Source organism: Balaenoptera borealis (genome assembly GCF_965194805.1).
Source record: "Balaenoptera borealis genome assembly, chromosome: 12".
NCBI classification, from domain to species: domain Eukaryota; kingdom Metazoa; phylum Chordata; class Mammalia; order Artiodactyla; family Balaenopteridae; genus Balaenoptera; species Balaenoptera borealis.
In genome coordinates this window covers 4322481-4345042 of record NC_138869.1, presented here as the reverse complement: position 1 = coordinate 4345042, position 22562 = coordinate 4322481, and the positions used below count along the sequence as shown (strand labels likewise).

The window sequence follows — 22562 nt, the reverse complement described above, 5'->3', positions numbered from 1 at the left end:
GAAAAGGATAAATTCCTAGAAATACACAATTGACCAAGTCTAAATCGTGAAGAAATAGAAGCTCTGAACACACCCATAACTAGTAAGGAGATTGAATTGGTAATCAAAAACCTCTCAATAAAGAAAAGCCCAGGACCAGATGGCTCTACTGGTGAATTTTACCAAACATTTAAAGAAGAATCAACATCAATCCTCCTCAAACTCTTCCAAAGCAATTGCAGAGGAGGCAACATTTCCAAACTCATTCTGTGAGGACAGATTTACACTGATACCAAAGCCAGACAAAGACACTACAAGAAAACCACTGAGTAATATCCCTTATGAATACTGACCCAAAAATCCTCAATAAAATACTAGCAAACAGAATTCAAGAGCACATTAAAATTACTGTACACCATGACCAAAAGAGATTTATTCCTGGAATACAAGGCTAGTTCATATGAAAACTGATCAATGCAGTATACTCTATTAACAAAATGAAGGAAAATAAACCATGCCATCATCTCAATTGATGCAGAAGAAGCATTTGACAAAATTCAACTTTCCATAATAAAAACATTCAACAAACTAGGAATAGAAGGAAACTACCCCAATATAATAAAAGCTATATATCAAAAGCCCACAACTAACATAACACTCATGGTGAAATACTGAAATTTTTCCTTTAAGATCAAGTAAAACAAGGATACCCACTTTCACCACTTTTATTCAACACAGTCCTGGAAGTCTTAACCAGAGTAATTAGGCAAGAAAAAGAAAGAAAAGACATTCAAATTGGAGAGAAAGAAGTAAAATTATCTCTACTCACAGATGACATGATCTTATATGTAGAAAACCCTAAAGATTGCACAAAAACTGAACTAATAAAGCAATCCATCAAAGTCACAGAATATAAAATCAACAACAGAAACAAAAAACACCCACTTGTGTGCCTCTTTACTAACAATGAACAATCTGAAGAAAAAATTAATTAAGCAATTTAACTTTCATTTACTGTAACGTCAAAAAGAAAAAAACACTTAGGAATTAACTTGACAAAGGAGGTGAAAGACTTGTATGCTCAAAATGTCACTGAAAGAAATTTTGAAAGACACCAATAAATGGAAAGATATCCTATGTTCATGGATTGGAAAACAATATTGTTAAGATGTCAATATTACCAAAAGCAATCTACAGGTTTAATGCAATCCCTATCAAAAACCCAATGGCAAAAATAGAAAAAATTCATTTAAAAATTCATATGGAGGGCTTCCCTGGTGGCGCAGTGGTTGAGAGTCTGCCTGCCAATGCAGGGGACACGGGTTCGAGCCCTGGTCTGGGAAGATCCCACATGCCGCAGAGCAGCTAGGCCCGTGAGCCACAACTACTGACCCTGCGCGTCTGGAGCCTGTGCTCCGCAACAAGAGAGGCCGCGATAGTGAGAGGCCCGCGCACCGCGATGAAGAGTGGCCCCTGCTAGCCGCAACTAGAGAAAGCCCTGGCACAGAAACGAAGACCCAACACAGCCAAGGATAAATAAATAAATAAATAAATTAAAAAAAAAAAAAAAAATTCATATGGAGTCGCAAGAGACACCCCCCAAAGCCAAAACAATCTTAAAAAAACAAACCAGGTTGGAGAAGACAAGATGGCGGAGTAGAAGACCTTGAGCTCCCCTCCTCCCATGAGCACACCAAAAGCACAACTAACTGTTGAACAACCGTCAATAAAAAAGACTGAAACATTACCAAAAAAGATATTCTACATCCAAAGACAAAGAAAAAATCACAATGAGACAGTAGGAGGGGCATACTTGCAATATAATCAAATCGCATACCCCCCAGGGTGGATGACCCACTGACTGGAGAATAATTACATCACAGAAGTTCTCCCATGGGAGTGAGAGTTCTGAGCCCCACCATCAGGCTCCCCAGCGTGGGGATCTGGCACTGGGAGGAGGAGCCCGCAGAGCATTTGGCTTTGAAGGCCAGCAGGTCTTAATCTCAAGAACTCCACAGGACTTGGGGAAACAGACACTCCACTCTTGGAGGGTGCACACAAAGTCCCTTGAGCACCAGGTCCCAGCACAAAAGCAGTGACTCCAAAGGAGCCTGGGCTAGGCCTACCTGCTGGTCTTGGAGGGTCTCTTGGGCAGCTGTGGCTCTCTCCTGGGACATAAAAGCTGGTGGTTAACATATCCAGGAGTATGCATCTGAAGGCTGATATCTTGCTTGGGACGTTAGCACCAAGACCAGGCCCCACCCAACAGCCTGTAGGCCCCAATGCTGGGATGCCTCAGGCCAAACAACCAACAGGCAGAACACAGCCCCATCCATCAGCAGACAGGCTGCCTAAACACTTTCTGAACCCACAGCCACCTCTAGACATGCCCCTTGACATGGCCCTGCCCACCAGAGGGCCAAGACCCAACTCCACTCACCAGTGGGCAGGCTCCCACCAGGAAGCCTGCACAAGCCTCTAGACCAGGCTTACCAACTAGGGGGCAGACACCAGAAGGAAGGAAACTACGATCCTGAAGCCTACAGAACTGAGTCTGAAAACATGGGTCAGAACCCACCCCGGGACTAGCTTGTCCCTGGCCCTTGGGTGACGAGAGGGGAGAGCACTGCTGGGACACATAGAACATCCCCTACAGAGGCCACTTCTCCAAGGTTGAGGAATGTAACTAAGCTACTACATACATAAAAATACAAATACAAATTTAAACAAAATGAGATGGCAAAGCAATATGTTCCAGACGAAGGAACAAGATAAAACCCCAGAAGAACTACTAAGTGAAGTGGAGATGGGCAGTCTATTCAAGAAAGAGTTCTGAGTAATGATCATAAAGATGATCCAAGAACACAGACAAAGAATGGAGGCACTGACTGAGAAGTTACAAGAAGTTTTTAACAAAGAATTAGAAAAAAATAAAGAACAACCAGAGTTGAAGAATACAAGAAATGAAATGAAAAATACACTAGAAGGAATCAAGAGCAGAATAAATGAGGCAGAAGAATGGTTAAGTGAGCTAGAAGACAGAGTGGTGGAAACCACTGTCTCAGAACGTAATAAAGAAAAAAGAATGAAAAGAAACAGGGACAGTTTAAGAGACCTCTGGGACAATGTCAAATGCACCAACATTCGACTTATAGGGGTTCCAGAAGAAGATGAGAGAGAGAAAGGGCCTGAGAAGATATTTGAAGAGATAATAGCTTAAAATTTCTCTAACATGGGAAAGGAAACAGTCACCCAAGTCCAGGAAGCACAGAGTACCATACAGGATCAACTCAAGTAAGAACATGCCAAGACATATAGTAATCAAATTGACGAAAATTAAAGAGAAAGAGAAAATATTAAAGGCAACAAGGGAAAAGCAACAAATAACAAAGGAACCCCCAAAAGGTTATCAGCAGATTTTTCAGCAGAAACTCCGCAGGCCAGAAAGGAGTGGCACGATATCTTTAAAGTGATGAAAGGGAAAAACCTACAACCAAGAATACTCCATCCAGCAAGGGTCTTATTCAGATTCAATGGAGAAATAAAAGCTTTACAGACAAGCTAAAGCTGAAAGAATTCAGAACCACCAAACCAGCTTTACAACAAATTCTAAAGGAACTTCTTTAAGCAGAAAAGAAAAGGCTACAACTAGAAACAAGAAAATCGCGAATGGAAAAGCTCACTGGTAAAGGCAAACAGAGAGTGAAAGTAGGAAATCATCCACACACAAGTATATATCTAAACCAAAATCATGAGAGGAGGAAAGTATAAATGCAGGATATCAGAAATGTATTGGAAATTAACAGATCAGCAACTTAAAACAATCATGTATATATATAGACTGCTATAGTAAAATCTCATGGTAACCGCAAACCAAAAATCTACAACAGATATACACACAAGTAAGAAGGACTCCAAGACAGACTGGTGATCTCTTAGAATGATAGGTGTAAGTGGCCCCTTGTTCCAAAGGTGCCAACTCACCTATGCAGGACATATTAAGAGTTTGTTTGGGAGATTAGTTCAAGATGGCGGAGTAGAAGGACGTCAGCTCACCCCATTCTTATGAAAACACCAAAATCACAACTAATTGCTGAACAACCAACGACTAAAAAATGCTGGAACCTAAAAAAAAAAAAAAAGATACCCTACATCCAAAGACAAAGAAGAAGCCACAAGGAGACGGTAGGAGGGGTGCAATCATGATAAAATCAAATCCCATACCTGCTGGGTGGGTGACTCACAAACTGGAGAATAATTATATCACAGAAGTTCTCCCATGGGAGTGAGAGTTCTGAGCCCCACATCAGGCTTCCCAGCCTGGGGATCCGGTAACGGGAGGAGGAGTCTCCAGAGAATCTGGCTTTGAAGGCCAGCAGGGTTTGAATGCAGGACTTCCACAGGACAGGGTGAAACAGAAACTCAGTTCTTGCAGGGCACACACAAAGTCTTGTGCGCACCAGGACCCAGGGGTAAAAAGCCCATAAGAGACTGGGCCAGACCTACCTGGTAGTATTGGAGGGTCTCCTGCAGAGGTGATGGGGAGGGCAGCTGAAGCTCACTGCAGGGACAAAGACACTGGCAACAGCAGTTCTGGGAAGCACTCACTGACGTGAGCCCTCCTGGAGGCCACCACTAGCCCCACCATATAGCCTGTAGGCTCCAGTGCTGGGTCACCTCAGGCCAAACAACTAACCGGGAGGGAAAACAGCCCCACCCATCAGCAGATTAAAGTTTTACTGAGCATGGCTCTGCCTACCAGAGGGACAAGACCTGCACCACCCACCACCAGTCCTTCCCATCAGGAAGCTTGCAAAAGCCTCTTTGATAGCCTCATCTACCAGAGGGCAGACAGCAGAAGCAGAAAGAATATAATCCTGCAGCCTGCAGAACGGAAACCACAATCACAGAAAGTTAGACAAAATGAAATGGCAGAGGAATATGTCCCAGATGAAGGAACAAGATAAAACCCCAGAAAGTCAACTAAGTGAAGTGGAGATAGGCAACCTTCTGGAAAAAGAATTCAGAATAATGATAGTGAAGATGATCCAGGATCTCAGAAAAAGAATGGAGGCAAGGATTGAGAAGATGCTAGAAATGTTTAACAAAAACCCAGAAGAACTAAAGAACAAACAAACAGAGAAGAACAATACAATAACTGAAATGAAAAATACACTAGAAGGAATCAATAGCAGAATAACTGAGGCAGAACAACGGATAAGTGAACTGGAAGACAGAATGGTGGAAATAACTGTCGAGGAGCAGAATAAAGAATGAAAAGAAACGAAGAGAGTCTAAGAGACCTCTGGGACAACATTAAATGCACCATCATTTGCATTATAGGGGCCCCAGAAGCAGAAGAGAGAAAGGACCTGAGAAAAGATTTGAAGAGATAATCACTGAAAACCTCCCTAACATGGGAAAGGAAACAGTCACCCAAGTCCAGGAAGCGCAGAGAGTCCCATACAGGATAAACCCAAGGAGGAACACGCCGCCAAGACACACAGTAATCAAACTGACAAAAATTAAAGACAAAGAAAAAACTTTAAAAGCAACAAGGGAAAAACAACAAATAACATACAAGGGAACTCCCATAAGGTTATCAGCTGATTTCTCAGAAGAAACTCTGCAGGCCAGAAGGGAGTGACATGATATATATATAAAGTGACAAAAGGGAAGAACCTACAACCAAGAATACTCTATCCAGCAAGACTCTCATTCAGATTTGATGGAGAAATCAAAAGCTTTACGGACAAGCAAAAGCTAAGAGAATTCAGCACCCCCAGGCCAGCTTTCCAACAAATGCTAAAGTAACTTCTCTAGGCAGGAAAGCAACCAGCAGCTTAAAATAACCACGTACGTATATAGACGGCAATAACAAAACCTCATGGGAACAGCAAACCCAAAAACTATAATAGATACAAACACAAAAAAGGAAACACAACCCAAACAGAACACTAAAGATGGTCATCAAACCAAAAGAGAAGAGAAAAAGAGAGTAAAGGAAGAAAAAAGACCTACAAGAACAAACCAAAAAAATTAAGAAAATGGCAATAGGAACATACATATCGATAATTACCTTAAATGTAAATGGATTAAATGCTCCAACCAAAAGACACAGAATGGCTGAATGGATACAAAAACAACACCTGTATATATGCTGTTTACAAGAGACCCACTTCAGACCTAGGGACACATACAGACTAAAAGTGAGGTGATGGAATAACATATTCCATGCAAATGAAAATCAAAAGAAAGCTGGAATAGCAATACTCTTATCAGACAAAATAGACTTATAAGAGACAAAGAAGGACACTACATAATGATCAAGGGATCAATCCAAGGAGAAGACATAACAACTGTAAATAGATACACACCCAACAGAGGAGCACCTCAATATGTAAGGCAAACACTAAGAGCCATAAAGGGAGAAATCGAGAGTCACACAATAATAGTGGGGGCTTTAACACCCCACTTTCTTTTTCTTTATAGCATGTTCTCTTTTTTTTAATACTTATTTTTTTTAAATTAATTAATTAATTAATTAAGTTGTGCCAGGTCTTAGTTGCAGCCAGCAGGCTCCTTAGTTGCAGCATGTGGGCTTAGTTGGGGCAGGTGGGCTCCTTAGTTGTGGCTCACAGGCTCCTTAGTTGCAGCATGCGAACACTTAGTTGCGACACACATGAGGGATCTGGTTCCCTGACCAGGGATCGAATCTGGGCCCCCTGTATTGGGAGCGTGGAGTCTTAACCACTGGGCCACCAGGAAAGTCCCAACACCCCCCTTTCATCAATGGATAGGTCATTCAGAAAGAAAATCAATAAAGAAACACAGGCCTTAAATCACCCATTAGACCATATGGACTTAATTGATATTTATAGAGCATTCCATCCAAAAGCAGCAGAATACACATTCTTCTCATGTGCATGCAGAAGAGTCTCCAGGATCTACCACATGCTGGGCCACAAAGCAAGCCTTGGTAAATTTAAGAAAACTGAAATCATATCAAGCATCTTTTCCGACCACAACGCTATGAGATTAGAAATAAACAACAAGGAAAAAACTGTAAAAAACAAACACGTGGAGTCTAAACAATATGCTACTAAACAACCAATCGATCACTGAAGAAATCAAAGAGGAAACAAAAAAATACCTAGAGACAAATGAAAATGAAAAAAACAATGATCCAAAACCTATGGGATGCAGCAAAAGCAGTTCTAAAGGGAAGTTAATAGCAATACAAGCTTACCTCAGGAAACAAGAAAAACATCAAACAAACCACCTAACTTTACACCTAAAGCAACTAGAGAAAGAAGAACAAACAAAACCCAAAGTTAGTAGAAGGACAGAAATCATAAAGATCAGAGCAGAAATAAATGAACTAGAAATGAATAAAACAATACCAAAGATGAAAGAAACTAAAAGCTGGTTCTTTGAAAAGATAAACAAAATTGATAAACCATTAGCCAGACTCATCAAGAAAAAAAGGGAGAGGGCCCAAATCAATAAAATTAGAAATGAAAAAGGAGGAGTTACAACAGACACCACAGAAATACAAAGGATCATAAGAGACTACTACAAGCAACCATATGCCAATAAAATGAACAACCTGGAAGAAATGGACAAATTCTTAGAAAGGTACAATCTCTCAAGGCTGAACCAGGAAGAAATAGAAAATATGAACAGACCAATCACATGTACTGAAATTGAATCTGTGATTTAAAAACTCCCAACAAAGGGACTTCCCTGGTGGTCCAGTGGTTAAGAATTGGTCCTGCAATGCAGGGAACGCCAGTTCGATCTCTGGTCAGGGAACTAAGATCCCACGTGCCGCAGGGCAACTAAACCTGTGCGCCACAACTACTGAGCCCGTGCACTCCGGAGCCTGTGTGCCACAACTAGAGAGAAACCTGTGCACCGCAATGAAGAGCCCACGTGCTATGAGGCCACTATTACCCTGATACCAAAACCAGACAAAGATACCACAAAAAAAGAAAATTACCAGCCAATATCATTGATGAACATAGACGCAAAAATCCTCAACAAAATACTAGCAATCTGAATTCAACAATACATTAAGGGCTTCCCTGGTGGCGCAGTGGTTGAGAATCTGCCTGCCAATGCAAGGGACACGGGTTCGAGCCCTGGTCTGGGAAGATCCCACATGCCACGGAGCAACTGGGCCCATGAGCCACAACTACTGAGCCTGTGCATCTGGAGCCTGTGCTCCACAACAAGAGAGGCCACGATAGTGAGAGGCCTGTGCACCGCGATGAAGAGTGGCCCCTGCTCGCCGCAACTAGAAAAAGCTCTCGCACAGAAACGAAGACCCAACACAGCCAAAAATAAAATAAAATTAATTAATTAATTTTTAAAAATTAAATAAAAAAAACAAAAAAAAACAAAAAAAACACAATACATTAAAAGGATCATACACCGTGATCAAGTGAGGTATATCCCAGGGATGCAAGGATTTTTCAGTTCTGCAAATCAATCATGTGATACACCACATCAACAAACTGAAGAATAAAAACCATATGATCATCTCAATAGATGCAGGAAAGCTTTTGACAAAATTCAACACCCATTTATGATAAAAAAAACTCTCCAGAAAGTGGGCACAGAGGGAACCTACCTCAACATAATAAAGTCCACATATGACAAACCCACAGCTAACATCATACTTAACAGTGAAAAGCATTTCCTCTAAGATCAGGAACAAGACAAGGATGTCCACTCTCACCACTTTTTTTTTGGACTTGATCATTTTTTTTTTTTAATTTATTTATTTATGGCTGTGCTGGGTCTTCGTTTCTGTGCGAGGGCTCTCTCCAGTTGCGGCAAGCGGGGGCCACTCTTCATCGCAGTGCGTGGGCCTCTCACCATCGCGGCCTCTCTTGCTGCGGAGCACAGGCTCCAGACGTGCAGGCTCAGCAATCATGGCTCACGGGCCCAGTCGCTCCGCGGCATGTGGGATCTTCCCAGACCAGGGCTCAAACCCGTGTCCCCTGCACTGGCAGGCAGACTCTCAACCACTGCGCCACCAGGGAAGCCCCCACCACTTTTATTCAACATAGTTTTGGAAGTCCTAGCCATGGCAATCAGAGAAGAAAAAGAAATAAAAGGGATCCAAATTGGAAAAGAGAAAGTAAAACTGTCTCTGTTTACAGATGACATGATACTATACACAGATAATCCTAAAGGTGCTACCAGAAAACTATTACAGCTCATCAATGAATTTGGTAAAATTGCAGTACATGAAATTGATACACAAAAATCTGTTGCATTTCTATACACTAACAATGAAAGGTCAGAAAGAGAAATTAAGGAAACTATCCCATTTACCATTGCATCAAAAAGAATAAAATACCTAGGAATAAAGCTATCTAAGGAGGCAAAAGACTTGTACTCCAAAAGGTGTAAGACACTGATGTAAGAAATTGAAAATGAGACAAACGGAATAATACACCATGTTCTTGGATTGGAAGAATCAATATTGTCAAAATGACTATAGTATCCTAGGCAATGTACAGATTCAATGCAATTCCTATCAAATTACCAACTGCATTTTTCACAGAACTAGAACAAAAAATTTTTTAATTTCTATGGAAACACAAAAGACCCCGAAGAGCCAAAGCAATCTTGAGAAAGAAAAACGGAACTGGAGGAATCAGGCTCCCTGACTTGAGACTATACTACAAAGCTACAGTAATCAAAACAGTGTGATTCTGGCACAAAAAACAGAAATATAGATCAATGGAACGGGATAGAAAGCCCAGAAATAAACCCACGCACCTATGGTCAATTAATCTATGACAAAGGAGGCAAGACTATACAGTGGAGAAAAGACAGTCTCTTCAATATGTTGTGCTGGGAAACTGGACAGCTACAGAATGAAACTGGAACATTCCCTAACACCAAACACAAAAATAAACTCAAAATGGATTAAATGTATGACCAGATACTACAAAACTCCCAGAGGAAGGTATAGGCAGAACACTTTTTGACATAAATCACAGCACTATCTTTTTGGATCCATCTCCTAGAGTAATGGAGATAAAAACAAAAATAAACAAATGGGACCTAATTAAACTTAAAAGCTTTTGCACAGCAAAGGAAACCATAAACAACACAAAAAGCCCATCTACAGACTGGGAGAAAATATTTGCAAATGATGCAACTGACAAGGGATTAATCTCTAAAATATACAGACAGCTTATACAGCTCAATATCAAAAAAACAAACAACCCAATCAAAAAATGGGCAGAAGATCTAAAAAGACATTTTTTCAAAAGAAGACATGCAGATGGCCAACAAACACATGAAAAGATGCTCAACATCGCTAATTATTAGAGAAATGCAAATCAAAACTACAATGAGGTATCACCTCACACCAGTCAGAATGGCCACCATTAAAAAGTCTACAAATAATAAAAGCTGGAGAGGGTGTGGAGAAAAGGGAATGCTTCTACACTGTTGGTGGGAATGTAAATTGGTACAACCACTATGAAGAACAGTATGGAGGTTCCTTAAAAAACTAAAAATAGAGCTACCATATGATCCAGTAATCCCACTCCTGGGCATATATCTGGAGAAAACCATAATTAGAAAAGATACATGGACCCCAATGTTCATGGCGGCACTATTTACAATAGCCAAGACACAGAAGCAACCTAAATGTCCATCGACAGAGGAATGGATAAAGAAGATGTAGTACATATATACAATGAAATATTACTCAGCCATAAAAAAGAATGAAATAAGCCATTTGCAGCAACATGGATGGAGCTAAAGATGATCATACTAAGTAAGACAGACAGACAAAGACAAATATCACAAGGTATCACTCATATGTGGAATCTAACTAAAAAAAATGATACATGAACTTATTTACAAAACAGAAAATGACTCACAAACATAGAAAACAAACTTATGGTTACCAAAGGGGAGGGGGACAGAGGGATAAATCAGGAGTTTGTGCTTAAAATATACATACTACTATATAGATAACCAACAAGGACCTACTGTATAGCACAGGGAACTATACTCAATATCTTGTAATAACCTATAATGGTAGAGAATGTAAAAATAAATATATATATATAACTGAATCACTTTACTGTATACCTCAAACTAACACAATATTGTAAATCAACTATATTTCAATAAAAATTTAAAAAAAAGAACAAAGTTGGAGGCCTCATACTTCCTGATTTTAAAACCTATTTCAAAGCTACAGGCTTTGAAACAGTGTGGTACTGCCATAAAGACACAAAGACCAACGGACTAGAACAGAGACCCCAGAAATAAACCCTGGCATATATGGTCAAATAATTTTTGACAAGCATGCCAAGACAATTCAATGGGGAGAGGACAGTCTTTTCAACAAATGGTGCTGGGAAATCTGGACAGCCACGTACAAATGGATGAAGTTGAACCTTTACCTAATACCATATACAAAAATTAACTCAAAATGGATCAAAGATCTAAACATTAGAGCTAAATCTATAAACTTCTCAGAAGAAAACATAGGGGAAAATCTTATGACATTGTATTTGGTTATGATTTCTTGGATATGACTCAAAAAGCACAGGTAAGAAAATAAAAATAGATAAACTGGACTACATCAAAATTTAAAACTTTTGTGCATCAAAGGACACAATCAACAGAGTGAAAAGAAAACCAACAGAAAGGGAGAAACTATTAGCAAATCATACGTCTGATAAGGGTTAAGTTCCAGAATACATAAAGAACTCCTACAGCTCAACAACCAATAAATAAACCCCATTAAAAAATGTGTAAAGGACTTGAATAGACATTTCTCCAAGAAAATTAAAAATGGCAAAAAGCACATGAAAAGATGTTCAGTATTACTAATTACTAGGGAAATACAAATCAATATCACAGCCATTAGGATGGCTACTAGTTAAAAAACAAACAACCCCCCCCCAAAAACAAAACAAAACAAAAACCCAGGAAATAACAAGGCTGAGGAGGACGTGGAGAAATGCACACTTAACAACAGTTAAGATGGTAAAATTTATGTGTATTTTACTAAAATTAAAATAAAATATTTTAAAAGACCTCTTCAGGGGGGTGACAAGTCAAGCGAGAGAATGGGAGCAAATTTTTGCAAACCACATATATGACAGAAGATTCATATATAGAATTTATAAAGAGCTCTCAAAACTCAAGAGTAAAAACAGTAATGTAATTAGATATGAATAGATGCTTCACTCAAAGGGGTATGTGATGGCGAAGAAGCACATGAGAAAAGATGACCGTTATTAGTCATTAGGGAAATGCAAATTAAGACCAAGATGAGATAGCACTACATATTTATTAAACAGCTAAAATAAAAACTAGACAATACCAAATACTGGTGAGGATGCAGAAAAACTGAATATCTCAAAAACTGCTGGTGAGATTTCATAAAATTTTCTGGCAGTTTCTTTTTTTAATATATTTTTTAAAAATTTTATTTCTCTTATTACTTATTTTGGCTGTGCCATGTCTTAGTTGTGGCATGCGGGATTTTTTTTTTTTTTTTAGTTGCGGCATGTGGACTCTTAGTTGCGGCACTGCAGACTTATTAGTTGTGGCATGCACATGGGATCGAGTTCTCCGACCAGGGATCAAACCCGGGCCCCATGCATTGGGAGCGTGGAGTCTTACCCTGAACATGAAATTTTGATTCATACCCTTTGTTCACGTTGCTATTGAAGGGTCTGTCTTCATGCTGATGTAAACGAGCTGCTTAGATACTTGAGGATACAGATGCTCTGTTAATTTTGTATAACTCTTCCCCTTGTGGGTTATTTCCCTTTTAATTTGTGCAAGGAAACTGTACGGGCAGAATTGTGTCCCCTCAACAGAACTTGAAGTCCGAACCCCCAGAACCTCGTAAGTGACTTGATTTGGACATAGGGTGGTTGGAGATGTACTTAGTTTATACGAGGTCACACTGGGGTAGGGTGGGCACCTAATCCTATGTGGCTGCTGTCCTTATAGAAAGGGGACATTTGGACATATGTGCACACAGGCAGAGCCACGTGAAGACAAAGACAGAGGTTGGGGCAGTGCATCTACAGGCCAGGGAACAGTGGCGATCACAGCAGACCCAGAGCTGGGGGAAGGCCTGGAGCAGAGCCCCCTATGCCCTCAGGGGGAGCCAGCCCAGCCCAGCCCAGCCTCCATCTCTGACTTATAACCAGAGCTTGGAGGCCATACATTGCTGTTGTTTAAGCCACTCGGTCTGTGGTGCTTTGTTACGACAGCCCCAGGGAACTAAAATTATTACGTAGCTCCCAGTTTAACTGAGACAGGCATCGTCTCTCCTTTATGAGATCTGCATTTGTTCTGCTACTTAAAAAGCATTTCTTGTCACCAATTCTAAAAATACTGATGTGTTTTTCTGGTATCATGCTTTACTTTAAATTACTCCATGTATTCAAAATATACACTTATGTATGACATAAAAATTACTTCTAAAGAATTAGCCAATTATCTCAGAACCATTTATTAATAATCCACCCTCTTTTCATTGATTTAAAATGTCATATTATCATACAGTAGATTGTATTTGTATAAGTCTGAGTTTATTTCTGGATGTTCTGTTTTGTTCTCTGATATATCAATTGAGACTGGCTGCAAAATATTTTTCTTACTATAACTTTTTATTATGTTGTAAAATCTGGAAATCAAATTTCACCGTTAGTCTTCTTTCTGTTTTTCCTACCGATATTTTCATGGTTATTCTGACTCATTCCTCCAGATAAACTTTAAAATAATACTGTCAAATGTTCCCCCAAATCTCTCTGGCATTAACTGCATTAATTTTATAAACAAAAACAGGGAGAACTGGTAACTTTACAACATTGATTTTTCCCATCAGAAACTCCATCTCTCCCTCCAAATTTCTATTTCCCTTTACGGAGTTTTGTCATTTTATTTGTATGGGTCCCACACATTTCTTTTTGAGGCTTCAGTATGAAAAAGTTTTAAAATTTGTTCATAGTTTGAAATGGGACCTAATCAAACTTACAAGCTTTTGCACAGCACAGGAAACCATAAACAAAACGAAAAGACAATCTACAGAATGGGAGAAAATATTTGCAAATGATGCAACCAAGGGCTTAATTTCCAAAATATACAAACAGCTCATACAACTCAACAACAACAAAAGACAAACAACCCAATCAAAAAATGGGCAGAAGACCTAAATAGACATTTCTCCAAAGAAGACATACAGATGGTCAATAGGCACATGAAAAGATGCTCAACACGGCTAATTATTAGAGAAATGCAAATCAAAACTACAATGAGGTACCACCTCACACCAGTCAGAATGGCCATCATCAAAAAATCTGCAATCAGTAAATGCTGGAGAGTGTGGAGAAAAGGGAACCCTCTTGCACTGTTGGTGGGAATGTAAATTGGTGCAGCCACTGTGGAGAACAGTATGGAGGTTCCTCAGAAAACTAAAAATAGAGCTACCATATGATCCAGCAATCCCACTCCTGGGCATATATCGGACAAAACTATAATTCAAAAAGATACATGCACCCCAATGTTCACTGCTGCACTATTTACAATAGCCAAGACATGGAAGCAACCTAAATGTCCACTGATAGAGGAATAGATAAAGAAGATGTGGTACATATATATATAGTGGAATATTACTCAGTCATAACAAAGAATGAAATAATGCCATTTTCAGCAACATGATGCAACTAGAGATCCAGTGAAGTAAGTCAGAAACAGAAAGACAAATACCATATGATATCACTTATACATGGAATCTAAAATATAACACATGAATCTATGAAATAGAAACGATTCACAGAGAACAGACTGCTGGTTGCCAAGGGGGAAGGGGTTGGGGGAGGGGTGCAGTGGGAGGTTGGGGTTAGCAGATGTAAGCTTTTATATATAGGATGGATAAAGAACAAGGTCCTACCGTACAGTACAGGGAACTATATTCAATATCCTATGATAAACCATAATGGAAAAGAATATACATATAAAAAAAGAATGAATATATACGTACAACTAAAAAAAATCTGTTCATTGTTTGAAAGGTATCTCCAATTTTTTCAATTCAATTTTACAATTCAATTGTACTTTGTAATGACCAATTTTGGTGTGTGCAGAAGTATGTAGTTGCACATGTATGTTAATGTCTATTTTAAATTTCATCTAGATATTTTGAAACCAGATCACTTTACTGAGATTATTAGTTTTAAAACTTTTCTAGTTGATTTGCTTAGTTTTCCAAGAAGATATGCTTATCAATAGCAAATAATAAGTTTTTCTCCCTCTTTTTTATTTAAGGGTCTTATTTCCTTTTCTTGGCACATTACACCAGCTAAAACACCCAGAACAATATAAACAAAATATTCTTCTATTTCAAGTTGCACTAAGAATATTTTTTACATCATGAGTGGGTCTTGAAGGCAGAACTAATCTACAGAGATTGGAAGTGGATCAGGGGTTTCTGGGATGGACTGTGGGTGGCAGGCTCTGTATCTCGATTGGGATAGGAGTTATGTCAGTGTGTATATTTGTCAAAAGTCACTGACCCATACACTTAAAATTTGTGAGTTTTTGTTGTATTGATTTACACATTAATACAGTGTTGGGTGTTGAAAGCTTCTTTTTTTTATATATAAATTTATTTTATTTATTTATTTATTTTCGGCTGAGTTGGGTCTTCATTGCTGCGCGGGCTTTCTCCAGTTGCGACGAGCGGGGGCTACTCTTTGTTGCGGCACGCGGGCTTCTCATTGCAGTGGCTTCTCTTTGCTGTGGAGCACAGGCTCTAGGCGCACGAGCTTCAGTAGTTGTGCCTTGTGGGCTCTAGAGCGCAGGCTCAGTAGCTGTGGCGCATGGGCTTAGATGCTCCACGGCATGTGGGATCTTCCCGGACCAGGGCTCGAACCCATGTCCCCTACATTGGCAGGTGGACTCTTAACCACTGCACCACCAGGGAAGCCCTTGAATGCTTTTAAAGGTTCTATTGCACTGATAATGGGGCTGTTCTCCTCAAACAGGCTGTGATGATGAATTGTTCCAATCATTCTTTTCTCCCCTCCACATTTTATGCATTTAAAAAAAATTATAACTGTAAGACACAATCACAGCACAGAAGCGTTTAATATGCAGTTAAGCACCATGAAATAAAAATGTAACCCAAGGCACAGTGGTTAAGAAGCCACCTGCCAATGCAGGGGACACGGGTTCGAGCCCTGGTTTGGGAAGATCCCACATGCCATGTAGCAGCTAAGCCCGTGCGCCACAACTACTAAGCCTGTGCTCTAGAACCCGCGAGCCACAACTACTGAGCCCGCATGCCACAACTACTGAAGCCCGCGTGCCTAGAGCCCGTGCTCTGCAACAAGAGAAGCCACTGCAACGAGAAGCCCACGCACCGCAACGAAGACCCAACGCAGCCTAAATAAATAAAGTAAATTTATATTTTAAAAAAGTAACCTGAAATGCCACCATGGCAGGGATTACCATCAACATTTCTTCCCTCTCACCGACCCATTTAATCACATTTACATGTGTGCACACGTGTATGTGCACACACACGGGCACCATGTCACCTGCCACTTAAGACATTTCAATGGCCCACTTAAGACATTTCAATGGCCCACAAGACTGCCCGGTCCGGCCTCTGCTGTGACAAATTACCACAAACTCAGTGGCTGAAAATGATGCAAACGTCTTCTCTTTCAGTTCTGGAGGCCAGGGGTCTGCAGAGGGTCTATGCAGGGGGGCAGCTGTTTCTTTCCATTTCCAGCAGGTAGAGCTACACCCGGCTCACGGCCCTTCCTTCATCTTTGCAGGTGGTGGCGCGCATCTGCTCCCCCGACTCTGCTTCCTTCTTCTGTCTGACATTTCCCTCCAACCCCGCCTCCCCTTGGTAAGGACCCTTGTGACAACACCGGGTCCCCTGGACAATCCAGGATTATCTCCTACCGCAAGGGCCTTAACTTAATCATGCGCAAACACCTCCATGTAAGGGAGCGTTCAGTCTCCACGGGTTAGGACGTGGACATCTCTGGGGGCTGCTGTTCAGCTGGCCACCCCTCACCTCTCTCTCCAGCCTCGGGCTCCAGGGACCCCCCCCCAGCACCCCAGCTGCATCGCCCACCTCTCGGTGTCTAGAACACAGCGCATCAGGACGTTTTCACAGAGAAAGGAGACCATCCCCATAACAGAAGGAAAGGGATTTCCATGCCGTGGGAGGGTGAGGAGAGTAGCAAAGCTGGGAACGGTGACAGAGTGCCCAGAGGAGGACACCGTGGTGACGAGGATTCTAGGACATTCGCCACTGCTTCTGGGTCGTGTGTGGAACCAGCCTCAGGCTCCAGCATGAACAAGGGACACAAGGACACAGCGCCCCTGACATCTGGGCCTCGTCCGCAGCCCAGCCTCCGGCCGAAGAGCAGGGTGATGGCCAGGAGGAGTGACCAGGTAGAGCCACACGACAGGACAACTCCCAACGACGTCAGATTTTCAGAGTCCAACCCACCCGCTCACGAGCTCCACGGGGAGACCTGGAGGTCAGATGTGCAGACGTCCACTCACCGCGGTGGAGAGGCGTGAGGCCAGCGTCATCTCCAGGTTGCCCTTCAGGCCCACCAGGGGCGGCACCAAGGTCAGCAGGTCCTTCACCTCCGTGAACACGGGCCAGTGCTGCGGGGAAAGAACTGGGGGTCAGTCCAAGCACACGTACCGCGCCTCTCGGGAACTGCTCGAGAGATACTTCGACAAGTCCTCCTTCCCTGTAAAATGAAAAAAACTACCCAGTTTCTTAAATGGCTTTAAACTAAACAGAGTAATGATCAACCGTGAACAGCGGCCCAAGGAGCCCCTTCCTTCTCTGGCTGCCGGGAGACCGGGTCTGGGCCTGTGCCCACGGACGGGGAACTGCTTTGTCCTGTGTGCACATCTGTAGAAACAGGAATGAGCCCCCAACTTCAAAGTTGGGGATTTCTTGTGGGATTTCTCACGGGCGAGCCGGCAGGACGATCTGGGCTGGGCAGGGACTCCGGGGCCCCAAGGCCGATGGGTGGGGCCCAAGGTCACGTGGGGGCCCTGGATTTGTGAAAACTGACGGAATGTGTCTCTATCACTTGTAAACAAGTAAAAATGTAAAAAGAAGGAACAGGAAGCACAAGCACGTTTCAAGAGAACGCGAAGACGTTTCTTTGTGAAGGGAAACTAGTCCTACCTGTTTAACATGCAGTTAGACTGCCCCTACCGCAACCAATTTTTCACACCCCATCTGATCCGACTAGCTGCTTCCGCCTCCCTGGGCCTGAGCTGTGTGTGACCCTCCACAGAAGCTGGTCCTAGAAACCCTGCTGCTCTGTGAGCCGGGAGGCAGGTGGCGTGGGGTCTGGTTCCCCGTCCCCAAGACAAGAGTCCCCCTACCCCGGGGGCCCAGAGGGTCATCAAAAGAGCCGCCCCACAATGCGTCTTACGGGACCTGGAAGCAAAGGGGCGGGCCAGGCCCTCTGAAGACCCCTTGGTGTCCTGAGATCTGGGAAGTTTCCCGGACTCACAGTTACGGTTCCCTCTCCTTTACCTTTTCTACAAAGCTGGGAAGTCGAGAACCCAGTCCCAGCTTTGGTGGAGTTAACAAGCCTTCCTCTCCGAAAAGTGCGGAAGGAACGTGTCACCGGCCAGGGGGCGCTGCGTCCTGTCCAGCGGAGGCCCCTCCCGCCTGGGAAGCCCCCTCCCAGGGGCTGGCGCTCTCGCCCTCCTCCCACCAGCACACACGACCGAGCACCCACCCCGCAAGTAAACCCCCTTCTCTCAGCCCCCTTCTTTCCCGGCACCACTGGACTTGGCTGCCGCACCTGAGACCGCTGTGTGCAGGCTGACTCCCCGTGGGAACCCCTCCCCCACTACGTGACGGGCACACCCCTGTCTCCACGTGGCTGGCGGGGCCTCGTCCTGTCCTGTGCTGACCTCTGATTGTCCCATCTTGGCCTCCGCTGAGGGCTCCTCATCTCCCTCCTGACCTTTTACATTTTTCAAACGTAAGGGACTGGAGGCTTCCCTGGTGGTGCAGTGTTTAAGAATCCACCTGCTAATGCAGGGGACATGGGTTCGAGCCCTGGTCTGGGAAGATCCCACATGCCGCGGAGCAACTAAGCCCATGCGCCACAACTACTGAGCCTGCGCTCTAGAGCCCAAGAGCCACAGCTACTGAGCCTGAGCTCTAGAGCCCAAGAGCCACAACTACTGAGCCCGCACGCCCAGAGCCTGTGCTCCGCAGCAAAAGAAGCCACCACAATGAGAAGCCTACGCACCACAACTTAGAGTAGCCCCTGCTCGCTGCAACTAGAGAAAGCCCGTGTGCAGCAATAAAGACCCAACACAGCTAAAAAAAAAACAAAAAAACAAAAAACAAAAATGAAAGGGACTTATTTTCTTTCTCCATACAGGAAGGCTGCAAAGGTCTAATAACCATCTCTGCTTCTTCAACATGGGCACAGACATCTCAGCGCCCACAGTAACCTTGAATCTGTGGGACCGACTCACCCACGACTGTTACGTTTTCAAAGGAAAACCCAAGGTCAGCCATTGCCAAGATGCCGTGTCCGCGGCCAAGAAAGTCCCTGTCCCAGGATACACGGAGCCAGGCCGGGGGAGGTCAGGCTGCCCGCGAGGAACCTGAGGCCCCGGCACACGCTCCCGCCCACCCTTCCCTGGACTCACCCCGTCCACTCGGATCTGCTTCTGCCAGCAGTACAGCAAGGTCGTGACCCCCTGCCCTCTAACCCTGACTCCCCCTCCTGCTTTGGTTCTCCCTTCTCTCCAAGTCCTCTCCCTTCCAAGGCCCAGGCCCCTCCCCACCCCACACAGGGGCGGCAGGAGGTGAGCCTGTGGGCGGTGGTCCCGTCCTCCTGCAAGGGGTCGCCTGGGCTGGGCCACAGGCACGGCCGAGGAGAGCTGGGAAGGGGCTTTAGACACATCAGGTCAGACGACCACGAGGGGCTACTCACAGACAAAGTCAGCAAAGGTGGACGGCGCCAGGAGAACAGAAGGCCAGGGCCCCGGGGACACCAAGTCCAAGGGATGAACAGGGCTGGAGCTGCCTGACCTGCAGACCTCTTCAGGGAGATCCTGAATGGCTCGGGATTTTGGTCACCCACTCCCAGAGCACCCTGACGGCGGCTGGCTCCACAACCCGGCTCACGCCTGCCGCCCGGCCGCGGACAGCCCTGGACGTCCCACAGGTCCCCCGCCCAAGGCTCCACGCTGACCCTGCTGCATGGGCCCCGTGCGCTGGCTCTTGCACTTGGGGGGGGGGGGTCTCTCAATCACGCCTACAGCCCCCAGCTCTCCCCTGCAGCCTTGAGCAGCACCTCTGGGTCATCTCAGACCCCAGCAGCCAGGGAGGACAGCCCCTTATGACCCTTCACTAATTCCAGTCCTGGGCACGCAGGTCCTCGTGTTCTGCCAACACAAAGGCAGTGCAGATCGGGGCATGAGGAGTGGGCGGGGCGGGGGAGCCGAGGGGCTGCGAGCCCTCCGTCTGGCGGGTTAACGCACCCCTTTATCCCGAGATGGCTCACCAAACTGCGTGCTCACCAGCTGTGCGATTTTCTCCACGCCTGTGCTGGACCCCAGTGAAGCAAAACGTGATGTTTGTTTTAGAACAAAGAACGAGGACAAAGTCAACAAGCCTTCACCGTCGGCAGCCGCCCCCCTGCCCACACGCTCGCCCCCTCCGTGGTCTGCACACACGGGCCCCCTCGCCGGGATGTTCACTGCTGCTCACGCACCTTGGGAACGCCACCTCTGAGGTCCAGCAAAGCGTCTGCAGAGTCTCCGACCTGCCCCTCCTCCCTTGCTGCTTCTGCCCCCTCCCCGTTGTCTGCAGGGGGGCCCAATGGCCACCAGACACGCCTGCCAGGAAGGTCAGCTTCCGCTCAGGATTCAACCAAATTCGCTCAACAAACGAAGGAGGAACTGGATGACAAGTGGCTCTGTCCACCCGCCCGGCGCTCGGCTCTTGGCTGCTCCGAGCAGCCAGCCTGTCTGGTTCAGCCCTGATCTGGGAAGAGTAATCACATGCGCTTTCACGGTCCCTGGTGCCCACGTGTGCATGTAAACCCCAAAAAGGTCTGGAATGACACACACGACTCGATAGTAAGGGACCTACTGCGACGGAGGCCGTGGTCAAAGAGGGCTTAACCTCTCTGTGATGCTTGTTCCATAAAAAGAAATACTTACACCTTACTTGTGTAATTGAAAAATAATTTTTTGAAGACACGAAACTGATACTCTGGCCACTTACTGGGCCTCAATCCCCAGGCCCAGAATCAGAGACTCCCGGCCCCAAAGAGCGTAGGTGAAACCTGCACCCAGCCAGGCACAGAGCTGCGCCGGGGACCGCCCACAAGGCGCGGCTGTCGGGCCAGGTGGTCTACCTCACTGCGGGCTCGGGAGCCCCGAGGCCCGGTGTGAATGGCTCCGGGCAGGCACCAGCCTGGGCACCGCTGGAGCCAGGAGCCCCCGTGATGTGGGCTTCCCTCTGGGAGCCCCAAGGCTGCCTCCTGCACTGCCGGGAGGGGTGAGCAGGGAGGTGGTGAGCACCGGAACCCAGTAAACGGAGGGCCCTTGACCCTCACGCACCCTGTCTGCAAAGTGGGGACGAGGAAAGGGCTGTGACGCCCAGAGCTGTTCCATCCTCCCAGTCGCTGGCCCCCCCGAAGCTGACGGCTCAAGGCCAGACCTGCAGACAGCCTCCCCCACGTCTGCTCTGGGCCCACCTCCCAGACGGAACCCACACGCGGTCCGGAAGGGCACTGCACTCTCCAGCTGGACACCCTCCTGACCTGGCCCCGGGGCACCTCCGCTGATGGTCAGGCATGACCCCCTCTCCCCGCAGGGCCCCACCAAACCTCCTGGACTCTGCCGAGCTCTGGGCCGCCTGTTCTCGGCCCCGAGGCCCCATAGAAAGGGTCATGGGTGGGCAGGTCGGGGACACGAGGCCATGCTCCACGCAAGGTGCTGGGGAAGGTCAAGGAGGGAGATTCAGGGTGGACTCTCCCAGTGTCCGCAAGGCCCAGGGAGGGTGACAGACCCTGGGGCAACTCCAGGGGAAGCAGCAGACCGGAATCCGGGTCTCCAGCTGGCAGCACGCGAGGAAGTGCCCTGTCCACTGGGCAGGGCGGCCAGAGGCCGCCCCGAGAACCTCATTCAGAGCCGGGTACCCGGGTGGGTGTCGGCCGCCCCCTCCAGCTCAGAGACAGGGGCACGGCGGGATGTGAGAGGTGACGGCCCCTCCCCCCGCATGCTCACGTACAGGCCCCAGCGGCTCGAGAACACACTAACTCCATAAGTGACCCAAACACGGCTCCCAGAGCCGACCCAGGGCATAAACAGACCCCCTGGGCCTCCCAGCAAACACCTCTCCTGATGGAGACCCCCGCGTCTGCATCCCCTTGTGCGCCTGGACCCCCGCCGCACTCAGGACCCTGTCCTCCCGCTGAGACCCCCCCTCCGGAGATTCTGGGGCTGGAGGAGCGGTGCCCGGCACCCTCGCTCGGGCCAGC

General features: G+C 45.4%; 2 protein-coding genes and 1 long non-coding RNA gene across 8 annotated transcripts in view; 2 read left to right on the top strand and 1 right to left on the bottom strand.

The window, feature by feature from the left end:
- ZXDC (ZXD family zinc finger C) overlaps window positions 1-16893 on the top strand; it is a 67148-nt gene extending 50255 nt beyond the window's left edge. The window contains exon 10 of the mRNA XM_082345208.1: window positions 16830-16893. Coding sequence (XP_082201334.1) covers window positions 16830-16878 — 49 coding nt within the window. The 3' untranslated portion in view covers window positions 16879-16893. The remainder of the gene's footprint in view (window positions 1-16829) is intronic.
- The window catches only part of SLC41A3 (solute carrier family 41 member 3), a gene marked incomplete at its 3' end in the record, with an annotated part of 66393 nt that overhangs the window by 22396 nt on the left and 21435 nt on the right, over window positions 1-22562 (bottom strand). For 5 of the 6 annotated variants that reach the window (XR_014232253.1, XM_082345275.1, XM_082345279.1 and 2 more), the window contains one exon: window positions 17575-17682. Coding sequence is in view for 5 of the 6 variants with exons in the window: in XM_082345275.1 (XP_082201401.1) it covers window positions 17575-17682 (108 nt within the window). Of the gene's footprint in view, window positions 1-17574; window positions 17683-17836; window positions 18295-22562 lie in introns of those variants that run through there. The other variant, XM_082345278.1, reaches the window with a different exon arrangement.
- On the top strand, window positions 1477-16456 carry LOC309607134. The gene is made up of 2 exons (XR_014232275.1): window positions 1477-8710; window positions 9027-16456. It is a non-coding gene; the product is annotated as an uncharacterized lncRNA (long non-coding RNA).